Source organism: Equus quagga, unplaced genomic scaffold (genome assembly GCF_021613505.1).
Source record: "Equus quagga isolate Etosha38 unplaced genomic scaffold, UCLA_HA_Equagga_1.0 226_RagTag, whole genome shotgun sequence".
Taxonomy (NCBI): Eukaryota; Metazoa; Chordata; class Mammalia; order Perissodactyla; family Equidae; genus Equus; species Equus quagga.
This window is the reverse complement of record NW_025799809.1, coordinates 858419-876492: the sequence shown is the minus strand read 5'-3', so window position 1 is coordinate 876492 and position 18074 is coordinate 858419. Positions and strand designations below refer to the sequence as shown.

The 18074-nt window shown below is 44.2% G+C and overlaps 1 protein-coding gene across 1 annotated transcript in view; it reads left to right on the top strand.

Annotated features, from left to right (window-relative positions):
* LOC124233791 (rho-related GTP-binding protein RhoJ) overlaps window positions 1–18074 on the top strand; it is an 83478-nt gene that overhangs the window by 57124 nt on the left and 8280 nt on the right. Inside the window, exons 2-4 of the mRNA XM_046650993.1 lie at window positions 4288–4346; window positions 14251–14415; window positions 16590–16685. Of these exons, the coding sequence (XP_046506949.1) occupies window positions 4288–4346; window positions 14251–14415; window positions 16590–16685 (320 nt within the window). The remainder of the gene's footprint in view (window positions 1–4287; window positions 4347–14250; window positions 14416–16589; window positions 16686–18074) is intronic.

The window sequence follows — 18074 nt, the reverse complement described above, 5'->3', positions numbered from 1 at the left end:
AATCGAGTACCCTTGACGAGAGTGCCCAGAGAGCTGGTGATGTGCTGGGAATGGAAGGGCGATGGAGCCTCTGTCATCACTGACCTCGCATTTCCACCACTCCAGCTCTCAGGATTCATCACATACTCGTCATACAGATTCAAAAGACTGCTCCTGGCAGATGAGATGGCCAGCTCACCACCCAACAAGGAAGGGGCTTTCAGCCCTGTTCCTCATGCTGCTGATGGGCGGGACTGGGAAGGGCTGAGCTGGCTTACACAGAATGACTAACACTTCCCCATCCAAGTTTGCGAATGACACACAGTTTTGTGAGGTGACAGAACTGCCAAGGCGAATAGGCGCAGGTCCTGCCTGGGACATTTTCTGTCTTGGTGAAATGGACTGAGCCTCAAGAGACCAAACCCATGACTGACATCACTAGCACCTCACTCCAACTCGGGAAATCAACCACTCCAATCTCTACGAAGAAGAAACACAAGGAGGCAAGTAGTTTAATGGATTTGGAGAAGAAGGCCTTCATTTCACACACTTAACAGGTCACTGACAACTTTTCACACTTTATTGAGGGAACCATCTGAGCCATTAGCAGGTCATTTGACCCACTCTCTTTAAAACCTCGCTAAGCTCAGAAAACAACTCTAATAGCTCCGAGAACAGACAGCACTCTGGGACTTTACCTGACTACTGTCTGCCAGGCAGGTTGGCTGGCTGCAGGCGCTTCCCAGCAGTTAGACTCTTGCCAGAGAGCTTCAGGCTCCGCACATGTTGAAGGCCTTCCTTCTGCCTGAGTTGCCCCTGTGCTCCGTTTCTGTACCATGCATTCAGCATCTACCACACATGCTGCATTCTGTTCCGGGTATGGGGTGTGGAGATTCTGTCCTCAAGGGTCTTCCTGTCCAGTGGGAAATGTAAGACACAGATCTAAATAGCTATCGTTCAGGGTAGAAAGTGACTGGTAATTCACAAATACGATGAATTTTTGCTCCAGTTAATGTGCACTGAGTATACAGCGGCGAGCAAGACAGACTAGTCTGCCCTCTTAGGCACTTATTGAAGGAGGGAAACCAACAGTTGTTCAGCACCTACTTTGGGCCAGACTTGGTGCCAGCATTTTCTCATTTAATTTCTTCCTCCTGAGGACTCTCTTTAGTAGGTGATCTTATCCCCATTTTTAATAAACAAGAAAAGAGGGGCTCAGAGATGTTAGGTGACTTTCCAGAGGTCACTCCAACAAAGATAAGATTCGAATGCAAAACCATTTAACTTAAAAGATCCTGCTCTTTCAACCTCACTACATTTACTATCAGCATTTTAGGGCATACCTTCCTTCTGTGCTGTTGTGACTGATTCATTTCCAAATTGAGCAGCCTCACAGGACACAGGTTGGCAAACCATAAGCATCCACTGCTAGTTCAAGATAAGGACACACAAAGCCATTTGTACCTCCTACAATGTGTGGTTAGTGCCGGGATCTGTCTCTGGTTGTCCTTTGATGTGCTCTGGCATCAACTGTGTGATCGGCTTATCTTCCTTCCGATAAAATGGGAGAATAAAAGAGCAGATAAGAGGGAATAAAAGTGATACCCAGAGATAGAGACACAGCTCTGCCCCTTCCTTTAGGAGTCCTCCAGCAGGGCTGGGCCCACACACAGACAGAGTAGACAGCCACCACACAGCAAAGCTGAACGCCAACATGGCTTCCAGCCAAAAAACGTCATTCTCCCTCCGCCCAACATTTTGCCTTAACCCAAGGAAATTATTTTAATTCCTCCTCTTTCACTTTCTTTGGGAAAAAGTAGAATTCAGGACTTTCATAGCTCAACAAAGCCTTCAGAATAAAATCTAAATTAGTGAGTTATGGCAGCCAGCCCTGCCTACCCACCTCTTCTGTACCATCTCCCCCAGTGCACCCTGGGTAACTTTGAACCATCCTTTGTCTTGCCCCCAGTGTACCCTGGGTAACTCTTGGCCACCTTTAGGACTCAGCTCAGACATCTCCTCCAGAAAGCCTTCTCTGACCATGCTTCAGCAGTAAATGTGTGCACTCGCAGTAGTGTCCCTGATGTGTGTTCCCACGCACCACCCCCCACCCCCAGTGCACACATGCATGTGCACATAAGCATGCACGCACAGTAATGTTCCTACTTTGGGCTCCCACACCCCACCACGCTGCCCCAGCAAAGCATTTACTACATTGCTTCATGCCCAGGCTTTGCCAGTAAACCCCTCTTCTCCACGCTCCATGAAGGAAGAATTGCATCTGGCCTTTCTACTCCTAGCACTGAGCACAGTCCGGGAACCCAATAAACCCTCGAGGAAGGGAAGGAGAGAGAGAAGAGAGGCTGTGCCCAGGCTCTCAGCCCACAGCCCAACCTTCCTGAGCTGGCGGTGACCTCAGGCCTGGTAAAATTCCCTGGAATCAAAGCTGCCAAGAGAGAAAAGGGCGAGGCCTGAGGAAAAGCAGGCTGGAGGGAATGGTTGTTCTCTGAGAAAACCCAAGCAAGAGCTTCAGGGCTCCAGCAACAAAGGTCAAAGCCATTGCTTCAGAATATTTGCAGTGCCCAGTGGGGCCGCAAGGATGGCCTGGCTTCTAATGCTCTAACGTTCGCCTCACAGATGGCCCTGGGCCTGCGGGTCGTGGGACGGTCCAAGGGGGTCTCAGGAACAGCTGCCCCTGACCTGCATGTGCTGGACTCGCTAGGCAGGAAATTCCATGTTGTAATAGCTGGATTTCTTCCCTTCATTCCTGATCTGTGACTAGGGAGTGAATTGGTCATTAAAGAAACCATTTAGGCAGATTTTGGGAACATCTGACTGGGCTGAAGTGTTCAGGAAGGGGAGAAGATAACAGACAAAGCTCTGGGCCACGCGGCCTCACCTTCATTTCCATTACTAGCCTGACTTATGAAAGGGACTAAAAATGTTTCAACGCCCCTCTTCTGTCAGCATCGTCACCAGGGTTGGAGAGAGCTGGGTTCACCCAGCTTAAAAACACACATAGAAAAGCTCATCTGAGCGGCTGCAGTCACGTTATCAAGCTGAACATACGTTGATCTGAGCAGATTAGAGAAATTGTTCCCAGTGTCTCGGGAGGGAGTGCTTTAAACGAGGGCTTTTCAAAGAACAAGCCACTAGGAAGTACTTTGCATACATGTAGCCCGTGAACCTGAGGACAAATAAAAGTAAAATCAGGCCTGAATCAGCAGCTCTGAGCAGCAGACTGGAGAATTCAGCCGGCATATGTCAGAGATACGGTTATAAAAGGTCGCTATTCAATTTATCTTTCATTTCCTGCACAACAAATAGCAGGAGGAATCAAAAATCATCTTTACATTGCATTTGCACATTTTTTAATCCACTAGGAAAAATCACATTCTCCTTCTTTACTTCCTTTTCCCCAAAAAGAGATTAAAGTTTTTTGAAAATTTAAATTTGCTCTTTCCATTCACCAAGAGAATTGTATTCCTCTTGCATTCGATCTGTTCGATCTCAGTTTAGTTTCAAGTTGAGATTTTATTTCATTTCCAGACATGTACAGAGTGGTTGGTATCCTTCTGTTACTCCTCACTTTTGGACACAATTGCCTGGGAAAGTGGTAAGCCTGCTGGGTAACTCGAACTCTCTACTCTTCAATGTAAATACACCCTTTCGGGATGTGAATCCAAACCCACGGAACATCTCCTTCTGCAACTAAGGTTCGAAACCGGAATGAGGCAGTTGAGCACAAAAATATTTACTAAAAACAACTTTTTAAAATAAATGTTAAGCCCTTCTCATTTCATTATTATTTCATTATTAGCTTTGCCTTATAGACTATAAAATATAAGGTGGGTTAATATACTTTGTTTTCAGGGTTTTATTAACATTTTGAAGACAGAAAAAAAGCAGAGATTTCTAACAGAGAAGTTGCATACACAATTCTATATCCTGAAAGGTGGCTCAAATCAAAGAAAAGAAGAAAATAACCTAAGCAAGAAAGGGTCCAGAATCCTTTTCCTTCAGTAGCTTGATATAGGGCAGAATGAAGATCAATGAGCAGCCTACAGAGGGCCCTAGTGGTGACAATAATATCCATCTCAGTTGAGAAATTTGGACTTGACTCAGCCCATCTGCTCTCAGCCCAAGGTTGTCTCTCATTTGGAAATCACACTGTCAACTTGGTTTAGAATATACCCGGGTGAGGCATATGCTTATCCCTGCTGCCCAGGGAGAGGTTGGCATGGAGAAATGCAAAGGCTCCTGATTGAAGCTTCCATTTATGGACTCTCCTCTTCTCTTCTCCCCTAGTTACTGTGACAGTGGGAGGCAAGCAACACTTGCTCGGACTGTATGACACCGCAGGACAGGTACATTTTTATTATCTTGATTCATTAGGGGTTTGGGGGGGAGGAGAAGGATCCATTCGGCTGGGCATATGGGGACTAACAGTACAGACATTCTCTCTTCAAATCATTTAGGGCAAATTTATTGTCTTTCTAAATGACAATCAAAATATTCTTAATATTTTTAAAATATTTCTAATTACAAAAGACTAAGTCATTACATGATTCAAGGTATTGATAGGCAAATAATGACTCATTCACTGGTTGATGATTATCAATAACCAAGATAACATATTTGGCCAACAGTTTCAATTTCTTCCCACCCATCCCAATTCCAGATCCTGGATTACTGAGTCAATTTCATAAATTTTAGTTTCACCCATTAGTTTTTTTCACACTGTATTCTTTGCCCACCTCTTATTTGAATTGCCTAACAAGCTGTGGAAACGTCCAGAAAGAGACAGAGGACAGGGAATAGGGGGTAGGAAAAAGATGGATTAAGTGTTAGAAGGAAGAAAAGCCAGGATCCTGGATGTTTTCCAAAATTGAGGGTCAACCCCTTAATAACTAGAGATTGACTTGAAATTCTCTAAGATTCTTGAAATATTCTCACTCTGTCAGAAATGTTTCTTCAGGTTGGAGAACCTGGCCAACCAATAACGTGAGGCAATGGACCAGAACCCTCAATGTTTCATCAGTCAGCACACGTTCCACTTGGGGGGAAAAGCCGCCCTGCCTTTCTTTCTCTGCACACCACATTCCACTAGGACAAGTTTCCAATGTTACAAGTTCATGGGTTGGCGGGGAAGTGGTTAAGCAGTTGATGGCTGTGGCCCAATTTCTTTGAGAGAGCTTTTGTTACCATATGTCCTGGGTCATTTATTTAGGTCAAAATCAGCAGGTTGTTCAGTCTGTCCAAATTCGTACATCTTAAGTCCTTTGGACTGAACGTTTGACCATGCTCTGTCCCACTGCGAATTTCCTGGTAATTGTTATTTGTAGTTATGCGTTTGTCTAGGCCTTTTCTCACTATTATCTGAAGATATGTCTTTTTGCTCAACCTGAAAGCTCTATGCTAGAAAAAATAACAACAATAAATGGAATTCCCTTTGGGATTTCTTTGTGCATTTGCAAGAACCACTGAATAAATATCTGCAGGCTGGTATTGGACAGACCAAACAGTGGAGAACTTGGCAAGTCTAGCACCAGACTCAAGGCTCCTAAGAGCACTCAGTTTCCTCTTACTGGTAGATGGCTCTTTTGGCCAGCTACTCTCAGGAACTGGGGAGCAGAGGAAATCTCTGACGTCAATACCAAGACACATGACTATGAAAGGATGCCCCTAGATGCCCAAATGGGAAAATCGGATTGGCTCCTCCAAGTTAATGCTCATGCTTCACTCCCCTCCACCAGAAAGCATCCCAGCAATAGAGGTACACTGCTCTTTGGGCTGGAGTTGCCTAGTCTCATTCCATCACATGGTCATTTGATGCCCCCACTCATCAGGACTCACAGCCTGAAAGAGAGAGGAGTTTACACCCTTCTCCTCCATAGTCAGAGTCTATGAATATAATTCAGTTTGAAAAGTGCAACACAGCAAGGACTACTGCCTGACTCTGAAACCTCTCTCTGTTTCCCTTGCCTTCTCTAGAAGCCCTCTGTGCCCCTCATGCACATCCAGGCTTCCCCTCTTCTACAGCAATCCACGACAATTGTGCTTCTGTGCCTTAATTGCCCCCAGAACAACCTCTTCAGGCCTCTATTTAATTTCAAATCCAATAAAACTGCTTAAAAGCTCCTGTAGAGCTTAATTATTCTTTCCCACTGCTCTGTCCTTTTCAGAAAAAATTCTAAATTATACTAGTATAGGAGTTGAAGTTCTAAGACAATGTAAAACTACCTTTAAACTCTAAATTGAAGAAAGCAGAATGACCCAAACCTCCGACATGGAAGAAGGTGATGCGCACTAAGAAAGTATAACAACAAATGGGTTATTGATATTCCTTCAGCCTTTCACTTTAGTAATTTCTACCAACTGCTTTGAAAGCTCCGAGGTGGACAAGGTTCATAAGGGAGCATAAAGCATGGGGAAACGAAATCAGAACACATCTTAAGCTTCCTTCTAGGACTAAAATTCTATGATTAGGACCTTAAAGAGATGACTTCAAGAATGCCTACAAGAACTGGAGTAATTAAGCAAAACTATATGAGGGTAGACCAAGGGAGACCTTTCAGCAGTAAAGTATTGTTAAATATTGAAATAAGTTACACTAAAGGATGACATGTAACTCGTTTTGTAGAACAGTCATTCTCAAACTTGAGCAGGTGTCAGAATCACCTCTAGGGCTTGTTAAAACTCAGCCACTGGGCCCCACCACCTCTGAAGTTTCTGATTCTACATGCCTGGGACAGCACCCAAGAATCTGCATTTCTAACAGGTTTCCTGGTAATGCTGCTGCTGGTCTGTATGCCGTACTTTGAGAACCACTCATCTAGAACCTTGCCACTCAAAGTTCGGTCCACTGACCAGCAGCATTGGCATCCCCAAGGACCTTGTTGGAAATGCAGAATCTCAGGCCCCATCCCCAGCCTACTGAATCTGAAAATTCATTTTAAGATCTCCAGATGATTCGTATGCATGTTAAAATGTGAGAATCACTACTCTAAAAGTCCTTGGGGACTGAAGCATTGCTCCTAGTGTAGGAGGATGCAGTGGAGAATAGCCATTGTCCGAGGTGATTCCCATGGTTCTACAATGCTGCCAACCAGGCTTTGTAAAAATTTAATTTAGAAGCATTGTCCCAAAATTCCATTCCCAGCCGCAGGTAGGACAATCCAGCCTCTTCAGTTCTAGTCTAGTAAATGTTGCTGAGGTCACATGGCTAAGGAACATCTATAACTAATTCAAAAATGCTCATTTGGCCAGAGTTATTAACAAGAAAGAGAGGTGATCTCAAAACCAACTGATTAATCCCTGAACCACAAAAAGGAAATAAGTCTCTGAACCCGGAGATAGAGTTCCATTTTGCTGTGAAGAATTAGATTTTCTCACACGAATAAACCAACGAGCAGTGCCCCTCGTCTTTATCTTGAGCTAACTGTGGGTCAGAGTCAATGAAAACAACCTCAAGAAGCACATGTGTTCTGAAAGTTCAGGGGATAGGAGCTCATTATTTCTACCCTCAAAGTCAGCCCCGGACAAAATCACTTGACCTTGTTCCCTCCACTTTGCCACACTCAGTGGCCTCTAGCACCGAGGCAGCCCCACCAGCCCCGCCTGAGACCCACTCCCGGCTTTTCACAAGCCAGCCAAGCATTTGCTAAAGACAGTCTGTAATGAAGCCACATGCATACGCTGCCAGCACATGGCAGCTGCTATTAAACATCAGCTCCCTCCCCAAACCCCTGAAACAAATTAATATTTGGACCTCGAGTGGGGGCCTTTGAAGACAAAGAGTCTTCAGAACTCTGGTTCATTGGTTAGGTAGAATTCCAAACATCAGTTTAGGCAATGAAGTGAGGAGTTTTTCGCAGGGTATCTCCGCATGTCACCCCTCAGCTCACACTGGGGAGGCAATAAGGCCAGGCCTGGAAGCCAAATCTATTTAGCTCGTGCCAACTCATGCTGCACGGCACACACCCCTCGTAGTGCTTTACTGAAAGTCTCTCGGAAAGGGATTTCTAGAGCTCAGATCCTTGGCTCCGCTACACAGAGTCCCAGAGCTGACTTTTCCATGACGTACATGCAGGCCAGTTTGTTTAGAGCGCGTCATGAGAGACCAGGCGAGAGCAGCATGTTGGGGCGGGGCTGCTGCAGCAAAGCCTGGGCGTTTGCTGGCTGAGGAACGCCAAACTGTGAGAGGGGTCTCTCCCAGGTCATGGCTCAGAGCCAGGCGTCCCACCGTCCTGCCACTGGCCACCTAGAGTGGGGCCAGCCACGGCACTAAGACGTCTTGCCTCCTTCTCTCAGTGGACTGTCACTTATACGAACAATGTGGGCAAAGCCCCGCTCAGATCGTGGCCTCTCAGGCAGAACTCCAAGATGAACATATCTCAAAGGCAACATTTGCAAAAGTGGCAGTTAGCGGCACTGCCAGGGAAGAAAGAGAATCTCCTGGGTCAGGAGCCTGGTTTCTCAGCCAGGTCAACCCCCAAGTTCTCTACACACACACTCTATGGGGCTGTCTGCATGTGGGAAAGCACAGAATAGTGTCTGTCACCGAGAAACCACAGCCCACAGCAGCTCAGCTGTCACCAGTGACCATGGGAGTGGGGAGCAGGAAACCCATCAGAAACACCCCTTCCTCAGCCAGAGCTGCATGCTACACATCCTTACCCAGCCCTGATTTCTGAAGACCCTCTTATGGCAAGGGCTGAAGAGTCATGCAACCAGGCAGGAAGGCAAGGACAGCTGGGGTTTGCTAATGGCAACCCAGGGTCCACACGGAAGGACGCCAGCCTTCCCTTTGCCATTGGCTGACCCAATGGGGCCCTCTGGAGCACAGATTCTGACATCAGCCCTCTATGGAAAGTTAGCCTAAAACCTCAGAACAAATGTTTTTCCTCAATGAACAACTCAAGCTTTCTTGCTCACATGTATCTTAACATGGTTTTAGAAGTGTGCAAATTGGGGGGTTAGGAAGAGGTCTTCCCACATGACAAGTTATTATAAGTTTAGGACACGATCTCACTTCTCCCCAAATTACAAAAAATGGATTCAGAGGTGCCATCCGAGTATGCAAATCCTCGGGCTCTCATTCCTACTCAGTTTAGAAAACGTTCATTTCAGATTCAGCCCTGGGATCCAATAAGGTCGAGTCAGTGCAGCAGGACCTGCAGCTGCTGTTGACGTGGGATGGAGGACAGACCCTTAACCACTAAAGACACTGTCCTAAGTGGGTTACAAACATTAACACATTTTATTCTCATAGCAACCCTATGAAGGCAGCACTATGATCAACTTCATTTTACAGATAAGGAAACTGAGGCAAAGAGAACTTACCCCAGGTCACACGGTAGTCCCAGGCAGGGCAGGGAGTTGAACCAGGAGGATGGTCTCCCCAGCTCAAGCTCTTAAACACTATGCTGCACTCCCGCCCTATGTGTGTTGCCCACCTTTTCCAAACCAAGCCTGCCAGATATGAATGTATTTATGGGAAAATATGAAAATGAGATGTGTGCGGAAAATCTGGGAGAAGTATCACTCCTAAGAGGACTTGGAAGCAGAATTCTATTTCCAACTTAATGTGGGTATGGGGTGGGGTGGGGTGGGGTGGAGGGGGAGTTTAATGCAACTCTCCTTGCCACTCAAAGTGTGGTCCCTGGACCAGCGCATCAGCATCACTTGGAAACTTGTTAGAAATGCAAATTCTCGCACTTCATCCCACACCTGTGCTGAACGAGAATCTCCACCTTAACAAGATCTGCAGGTGATTCAAACGTACGTAAAGCCTGAGGAGGGCTGGGCTAATGGTCTCACTGACTCACCACCTTCCATCAGGGTGCGGCAGCTCCGGACACATTTAGAACCCAGGTGTTTGGCCCATCTGATGCTAAGGCTGTCCCCGAACTTTTCTTTTTTTAATAGTCACCCATAGTCATCCCAGAATACCAGATTTCCCTTCACACCAAATGACCTCCTGCCTTCGGAGTGAAGTTGGGTGGAAGGCACTCAAAAGTCTACCTGGCCCAAACCTCACCCTCCCTTTTACTCCCACCCCGACCCCCACCCCAGCCTCTTCGCCCACTTTAGCCCTCCAAAGCCCCATTCCAGTAGCTCTTTTAGATTAAAACATTGTCTCTTCAAGAGACACATGAGCACCTCTCTTCCGTTCTCAATTTCCACCCCGGAAGGGGCCTCCAACAGCAGCCAGACCACCATCCACTCCTCAAGGCCCCTTTACATCATCTCAGCATGTGATCATCCAATCTGGGCTCAGAACACGTTCCCCTGCAAAAAGCCACTTAAGTTATCAGCTGGGACCAATTCAACTCCCCAACGTCCCGCTGCCCAGCCCTCAGTCCCGAGAGGACACCGCCTTCTACCAACCCTGGACCCACTGCCGTGTTTCATAACTGCAGCCACTGGCAAACAGGGGCTGAAGGAACCGGGCCAGCCCAGGTGTGAGCCTTCTTTAAAGGTATGTTTGCTCTGTAATCTGGATTAAATCGATCTGTCTAGACTTCGGTTTCTTAAACTATAAAACTGGCTGAGGGGAAAGGGAAGCACCGTAACCCGTGGTCCTGAGACTTGAGCTGCAACAGAGTCACCTGGAGGGCTTGTTAAGCCCCAGATGGTGCAGCCCCTCCCCCAGAGCCTCAGCTCCGGGAGGGCTGGGCAGGCCGAGAATGTACCTTCCTAACAAATGCCCAGGGATGCCAGTGCTGCTGGTCTCGGACTGCACTCTGGGAGCCACTGCACTAACTGATCGCTAAGACCTCATCCAGCCTTGAAATTGTATTTTTTCCAATTCAGTCAAGTACCTATTCTAGATTATTCTATGTTCAGAGATCACAAAGAACAAGAGAAACTTCACCTGTCTCACTTCCACATAAATCAAATTGTTTCCCATGTTTTCATTTTCTTTCCCTCAGCTGGATTGCCAATTCTTATTCACCCTGTGTAGTTCATGTAGCACGTTTAACAGTGCTAGACAGTCAGTAGGCAATTAATAAACCTTTTTGAACGGAATTACACAGTAGTTCTAAGGTTTCCACAGAAGAGGGATCCAGAATAAAGAGCAGGATAAAACCCAGTGAAGGACTCCAGCAGAAGCCACCGAGAGGAGGGCCTTGGCTACCTGCCAGGACAATAAATGATCAAAAACCAACCTCTCACCTCTTACCTATAGTCAATCCAGCCACCAATGGTCTTCCGAACCTTTCCCTAATGTAAGCAGAATTCTTTTGATAGCTTCTGGGCAAAGAATCACATAAACATGATCCTTTCAGACTTCTGGTTATCTGCTCCCACCTCATCTAATTGTGACATGTTGTGTTTTGGGTTTTGGCTTTGTTTTAAATATACAGTGTCTGCTGCCATCTGGTGGTAATTTCTAGCAGCTGCAAGCCATGAAATAGACACTATATCCCAAGGTCTAACTTTTCCTTTCTTAGATCCCTGTGGTAGAGTATGAGTCTGTATTAAGATTCCTGGATAACTGAGTTTTCAAGAAAATGCTTAATCTGTCACTTAAAGTTCTGAGCTGAAGCAAATAGCGTGGTTACACTTAATTGCTAGAGCTGGATCAAGCTAAGTACCCCATCCTGGTATTTAATAGCTCTGCAACATTGGTCCATGACTGAACTTCTCTAAACCTTAACTTCCTCCTCTGTGAAATGCGGATGTCGATGGTACACCTTTGCAGTGCTATTATGAGGATTCAGCTAGATAATGCATGTGAGTGCCTGCAACAATGCCTGGGGGCCGTGACAAGCCCTTAATACATCCTCAGTTGATGGTGAAGAAAATGATGATGCAAATCAGTTGTTTTCAACTCCATGCCAACCCCAGACCAATGAAATCAGAATGCCCAGACGCCCAGGCCCACTCCCCAGAGATTCTGATTTCATTGGTCCAGAGTAGAAGAGGGTAGTAGAGGCAGGTAGTTGGCTAGCAGGGCATCAGGATGGTCTTAGAGCTCCCCCAGGTGATTCTAATGAAAACTGCTGCAGTCAACGACCCACAGGAAAGCCATTTGTTCATCTGCAGGTCACTGCAGACCCGGTGTGATTCAATCAGTCAACGGCATTTATGGAATATTTGCTGTGGACAGAGTATAAATGGGGCATGAAAAAAACAACATGGTCTCTGCTCCATTTACGACAATCCAGATGGGAGGATGAAGTGGCAGAGGGCAGGTGATGTCATGAACAGTTGCAGACTGTGGCCTGGGAAGGAGTGTTCTTAGATCGTGGGCCTCACAGCTACTCTCAGAGAGAAAGGAAGGAGGCAGAGAGACCATGCGAGAGAAGGTTTGGTGTTCAGGGCTAGTTGTGTAAAGAGGAGGAGAGGTAGTGACAAGAGATGAGCTGTCCCCTTCCCCACCGCCTGCCCCCACCCCTGCCACTGACACACACACACAGACATGGGCACAACTCAGCTGAGATTCAACCAGTAGGCCTGGCCCAATTGCCCAGTATGACCAGTGTTTATTCAGCAATGCACCCAACTCCCAATTATTTGCTTTAATAGAAATGTGGTCAATGAACCACAATAACTGATTTTTTTTTAATTCTTTTTGTTTATTTTTTAGAATTTTCAGATTTTTCAGCATCCTTGCCATCTTGCATTGCATTTTGTTTAAGTAGCTAACAACTTTTGCTAGGGTTTTAAAGACATTAGCAGCAGCAGGAGCAGCAGCCGTGTGTGCTGAGCCCCTGAGCGCCGGGCTCCTGGGGGAGCTGAGGATGGGTCAGCGCAGACAGAGATGACTGCACTCGACATTCTGAGGGCCTTCCTCCCGGTCACATGTGTACTTGTATGTGGGCACCCCCTTCTTCAAAAGACATTAACAGAGACAACAGAAATATAGTGAAGTTGATAATTTTAAAATATCCATGACATATTACATTTAAAAAACAAGTGGCACAACAGTATGAACTATATAATCAACTTATCTTTTTTAAACTAAATGAATGTATATTATATATGTAAATAAATATAAAATATTTGGAAGGGTACTGTTAAAGAGTGGCTCCCTCTGGGAAGAGAGGAGAAACTATTAGAGATCATGTGGGGGATGAAAACAAAATCTCACATCTACTCTACGTACTTCTGTAATGTTTGAACTTTTGCAATGAGCTTATGTGAGTTTTATGACTGTTTTAACTGTTGGAAAGAGTAGTCGAGATCCTAATAAATGAATTGATACGTTGCCCATGTCTATGTACACATATATGTGATAAGTGTGAACATAGAGGTTTGGTCGCACCTATGCATGTATGATACGTGTGTGGTGTGTATACATATATGAACTATGTGTGGTGTGTATGAACATGTATGCCATGTTGTAGTGTATGAGGACATGTATGTCCACATAGTACACACATATATAGAATAAGTATACACACATACACATAAAATTACTTTTGGCTTGTGTGTTACTAAATTCTACGAAAATATATATCATCTTCTCATGAAACAGCACATTTTATCTGGGAACCTCTTAAAACATTTTACACACAATAAAAGGAACTTGCTTACATTTTTTCCAAAGTAGATCCAATGTCTTACTTTGTTTTTGTCACCTCCCATTAAAACAGCATCTTCGTAAACATCTTATGTAACCAGGAACTCTTCAACCAGAGCATTTCCAGTCTAAAAAGGCTTTGGGGAGAAAATAATTAATCTGGCATTTTATTTATTAAGCCACACTGTGGCCTTTAGGTTGACTTAGAAACAAATCCCAAATTCTTAGCTCTAAACCCTCACACAGTACATTTCGTCAAATATTGCACTGACTGACTTGGCAACAACTCTTAGCTTTGCATTTTGGTTAACTTATTCTAAATTAAATTTGAATGCAATTTTTAAAATTGTATAGGGAGAGAATCTCGGTGCCTCAGCCAATGGCCCACTAGTTTAGATCCATATTCTGTATTACATGATTCCAATGTGTAATAATCCTTCTTCAATTACATACATTAAATGGGTGACCTTTATGTATGTAAATTCTCTCACTAAAGCTGTTAAAAAAATTTTTAAGTTTATTTTAAAAGGGAGTAATTTATAATCTCTATACAAAAAAAAAAAAGTGTTTTCCTGACGGATGGCTCCTTTATTTCTAGTAACATAGGGAACCACCAGATTCCAGGGAGGGGGGAGGAACGAGGTCACAGCGCGCTGCGGCGGATTCTTGTCTGTGTCGCTCCCTAGAAACACCCTGGACCCACCTGCCGCAGGCTGAACCAACTGCTCTTTCCACAGGAGGACTACAACCAGCTAAGGCCGCTCTCCTACCCCAACACCGACGTGTTTTTGATCTGCTTCTCTGTCGTAAATCCTGCCTCTTACCACAACGTCCAGGAGGAGTGGGTTCCGGAGCTGAAGGACTGCATGCCTCACGTGCCTTACGTCCTCATAGGGACCCAGGTTAAAGGCGGATGGTGGCAAGGGTGGGGCGGCTGGGGCGGCGAAAAGGAAAGACCCTTTAGGTTTCTCAGAAACGTCCGGTTCTACCAAACACTTTAGAAGAGTGTCTCAGATATATCAATCCTATGAACAGCCGTTCTTAAGACCTGCATGATTATTTAGCCCATAGTTGAAAAGATAATAGAGCTATTTAACATGAAGCGGGAGGTTTTGATGTGACCTTTAAAAATTACTTTCTCATATAAATAACAAGAAAACAAAAAAAAATTACTTTCTCAGCTTTTTATTTTTAAATAACAAAGTAAGTTTTGAAATATACACCCTTCTCCAGTGCTGAGGCAGAGGAATGAGGTGAGGATGTCAATTACACTTATCACCTAATATTTTTTATATCTAAAATCTACAATTGTTTGAAAGTCACAAAATAGGTGTGAATGTCAAAATGACCCCAGTAATCAGAATGGGCGTATTATGACAAGAAGTCCTTAGTCACACTCCTGGAGAAAGAAGACAGAAATCCACTGCTCCCTGTTCCCTTTAAGCCTCTGGGTCTTTTAGATCTTAGAAAAGAAGTTAAAACAGATCTACCAGATAAAAGAACCTGAGATTGTAAAAGCTTTTCAAGTGTTTTGAAAGCTCATAAAGTTCCATAGTTTGAATTTCCAACAGCAAGCAATTGTAGAAATGTATTAAAGATTGTTGCAACTTTATATGGTCTTAAATAGATTTTGTTCTTTACTATGTTGAAACCCAAATTACTATCCCAAAGACGTAGAAATGCAATAATACTGAAGGGCCTTATTGTTATCTGTTTCACACGCTGCTGTTTCTCATTTTACATTTCACTTGACAAGGAGAAATTTTTTTTTTAAGAATTTTTTCTTTTTTTTTTCCTTTCTCTCCAACCCCCCCGCCCCCCGGTACATAGCTGTATATTCTTTGTTGTGGGTCCTTCTAGTTGTGGCATGTGGGACGCTGCCTCAGCGTGATTTGATGAGCAGTGCCATGTCCGCGCCCAGGATTCGAACCAATGAAACACTGGGCCACCTGCAGCAGAGCGCGCGAACTTAACCACTCGGCCACGGGGCCAGCCCCCAAGGAGAAATTTTTTTAAAAACATAAAAGAAAAACAATATTGCCTAGAGAAGATATGGACAGATAATTAACACATCCATAAATCAGAGTACAGTTAATGCTTCTTCTGTGAAAGATAAGTATTTGTTTGTTTCAATGAAGTCTTTTGCCTTAATTCCAGATGATAATGTTTCACCATATTGATGGGGTCCGGATCTCTGCTGCCAAAATATGTGAAAGGACGTGCAAACATCTTTGTGTGATCTGAGCCTGTTTTATAACAGAGGGGCACTAGGTTGAACAATGAAGCCTAAAAATAAAACAAAACACCAGTTAGTAAACTTGAGCAGTGTGCTTATAAATGGGACCCTAATAGATGAATATATTGGCTTTTCTTTAAAACACAAGTCTTTATGTGCCCACATTTACACCCACTCACGGGTTCACGTACACAGTGAGATTTTTAAAGCAACTGAAATATTTAATTATCAAACCTAATCCAAACGTGTATACCATTTCCGTAGTAGTTCTACCTTTGGAAAGAACATTTTTACCTTGGAAATTCCTCTTTAGGATTTCCTTTCAGAGCCTGCAGCACAGTCAGAAGTCCTAGCAGGTGGCAAGTCTTCATCCTTTCAAGGGTGAAGATTTGCTTTGGAAAAGTATCTCCCCCACAACCCTCCCCCAAAAAGATGCATTTAGAGCCAGGAAATAAACTATTAAATAATGAATGATATAATTCAGGATCAAATGAGTCCTGGCAGTAAGATAACAAGATTGATTATCTTGTATGTCTTCTATAAGTAGGGTCTAGAAATAAATAGGAAATTTCACAAACATCTGAGACAGCCACAGCATCCCTGGAGTAAGTCCTCAGCTCCCAGGGTAGTTTCTTTGAAGGAGAAAGTGCAGGGAAAGCCTGATGTTTACACTTTTTTAGATATAATATGGTCACCGTACATGCTTCCTTAAAGAAAATTCGGCAACTTCGTAGATGTTAATTTCACAGGGGGGAAAAAATCTCTATAATGTTACAGTTTAAAATATCTGGTAAGGCCTGAAAAAATAAATGAGTTTGTCACACGTGTGTTTTTTGCCAGATTGATCTCCGCGATGACCCCAAAACCTTGGCCCGTTTGCTGTACATGAAAGAGAAACCTCTCACCTACGAGCACGGTGTGAAGCTCGCTAAAGCGGTACAGTCGGGTTTGAATTTAATTCCGAATGTGTGCTGAGAGAAGAGGGTGATGTGTGCTTTGGAATGGGGGCACTGCATAGGCTTTTGCTGTAAAGTACAATGTGTTCAGAATCTTCTCTCTGCTTTATATTCTCCTCTCTGTCCTAGTCAGGCTGGAAGGGACCGTTTGGTGAGCATTCTTGTCAGCCAGCATTGTCTGGTTTTCATTAAGAAAGAAACTTGGTGAATTTAAACAGCCGAAGCACTTATCATTACACTTAGCAACCTCTAGAATAATCCACTTGCCATATTTCGGATGAATACAGGGAGTTGTTAGATATACATTTGTAAATCTCACTGCTTATTATCAGCGTAACTCATTTAAATGACCCCATAAAAGGCATTTTGTAATTTTCTTGGGAGAAACTTAGATTAGCATCTGGCAGAGTTATATTTGTTCTATATTTCTCACCATATAATGAATAGCCACTTAGAGAGGCTGCTTATGTTACAAACAGCGTCTAGAAGAATAACATATACCAAAAGGTAAGTAGTTGGAGAATCCAAGTGGCTACTCGGCAGATAATAGCAACTTGCTCACGGCTGAAACTCTTTGCACAGAGCTGTCTTCATTCTTGAGAGCTTCACATGAGTAGTGATTTTGTTGGGGAAATGCTCTAGAAAGTATTTGCCAGACACCAAGTCTTGCCTTCCCCTTACCACCGCCATGTGTGCAACAGCAGACACTAAAATAGACACGAGGGGATGTAGGTACTTTATGCAAAAGGAGGCTTATAAATCGTATTTCTACAACCTGAATCCACCTCTTCATTGATTTAGTTGCAAATCCATCACCCCAGGCCAGAGGTTTCAGAAATTTCTTTTACTTTCTAGAGTCACCAACCCTGCAAAACGAATGCGCCAGTGTGAGTCAAGAGTCACCCTTTTAAACCAGTCAAAGTAACAATAACTACAGATTCTTCATGAATAAAAACCTATGCATTTCTCTTATTAAAACTTTCTTATAGGCGCCAAACCTAAATGATACACTTGAATAGAAATGAGTTAAGTAAAATTTTGTTTCTATGGATTCAACACATGAGAACATCTCACAAATGCTGGAGAGACAGAACGCTTGTACTTCTGTGAGTAGTGAAGAGAGAACCACCAGTGGGAGCCGAAGCCCATTACAGGCTCCATCTCATTGCAACCTCGTGATAACTAACCCGTTGAACCAGAGAGTGTTTGTATCATCTTACAGATGAGGAAACCAAGTCTTAGGGAGATGAACATGTTGGATTCATGCAGCTGATGATAACACAGTCAAACGTTCCAGTCCAGCTCTGTGGACATCACCCCCATGCGCCTGACCAGCGTGCAAACTGTCTCCTCTGACTGTATATTTTTC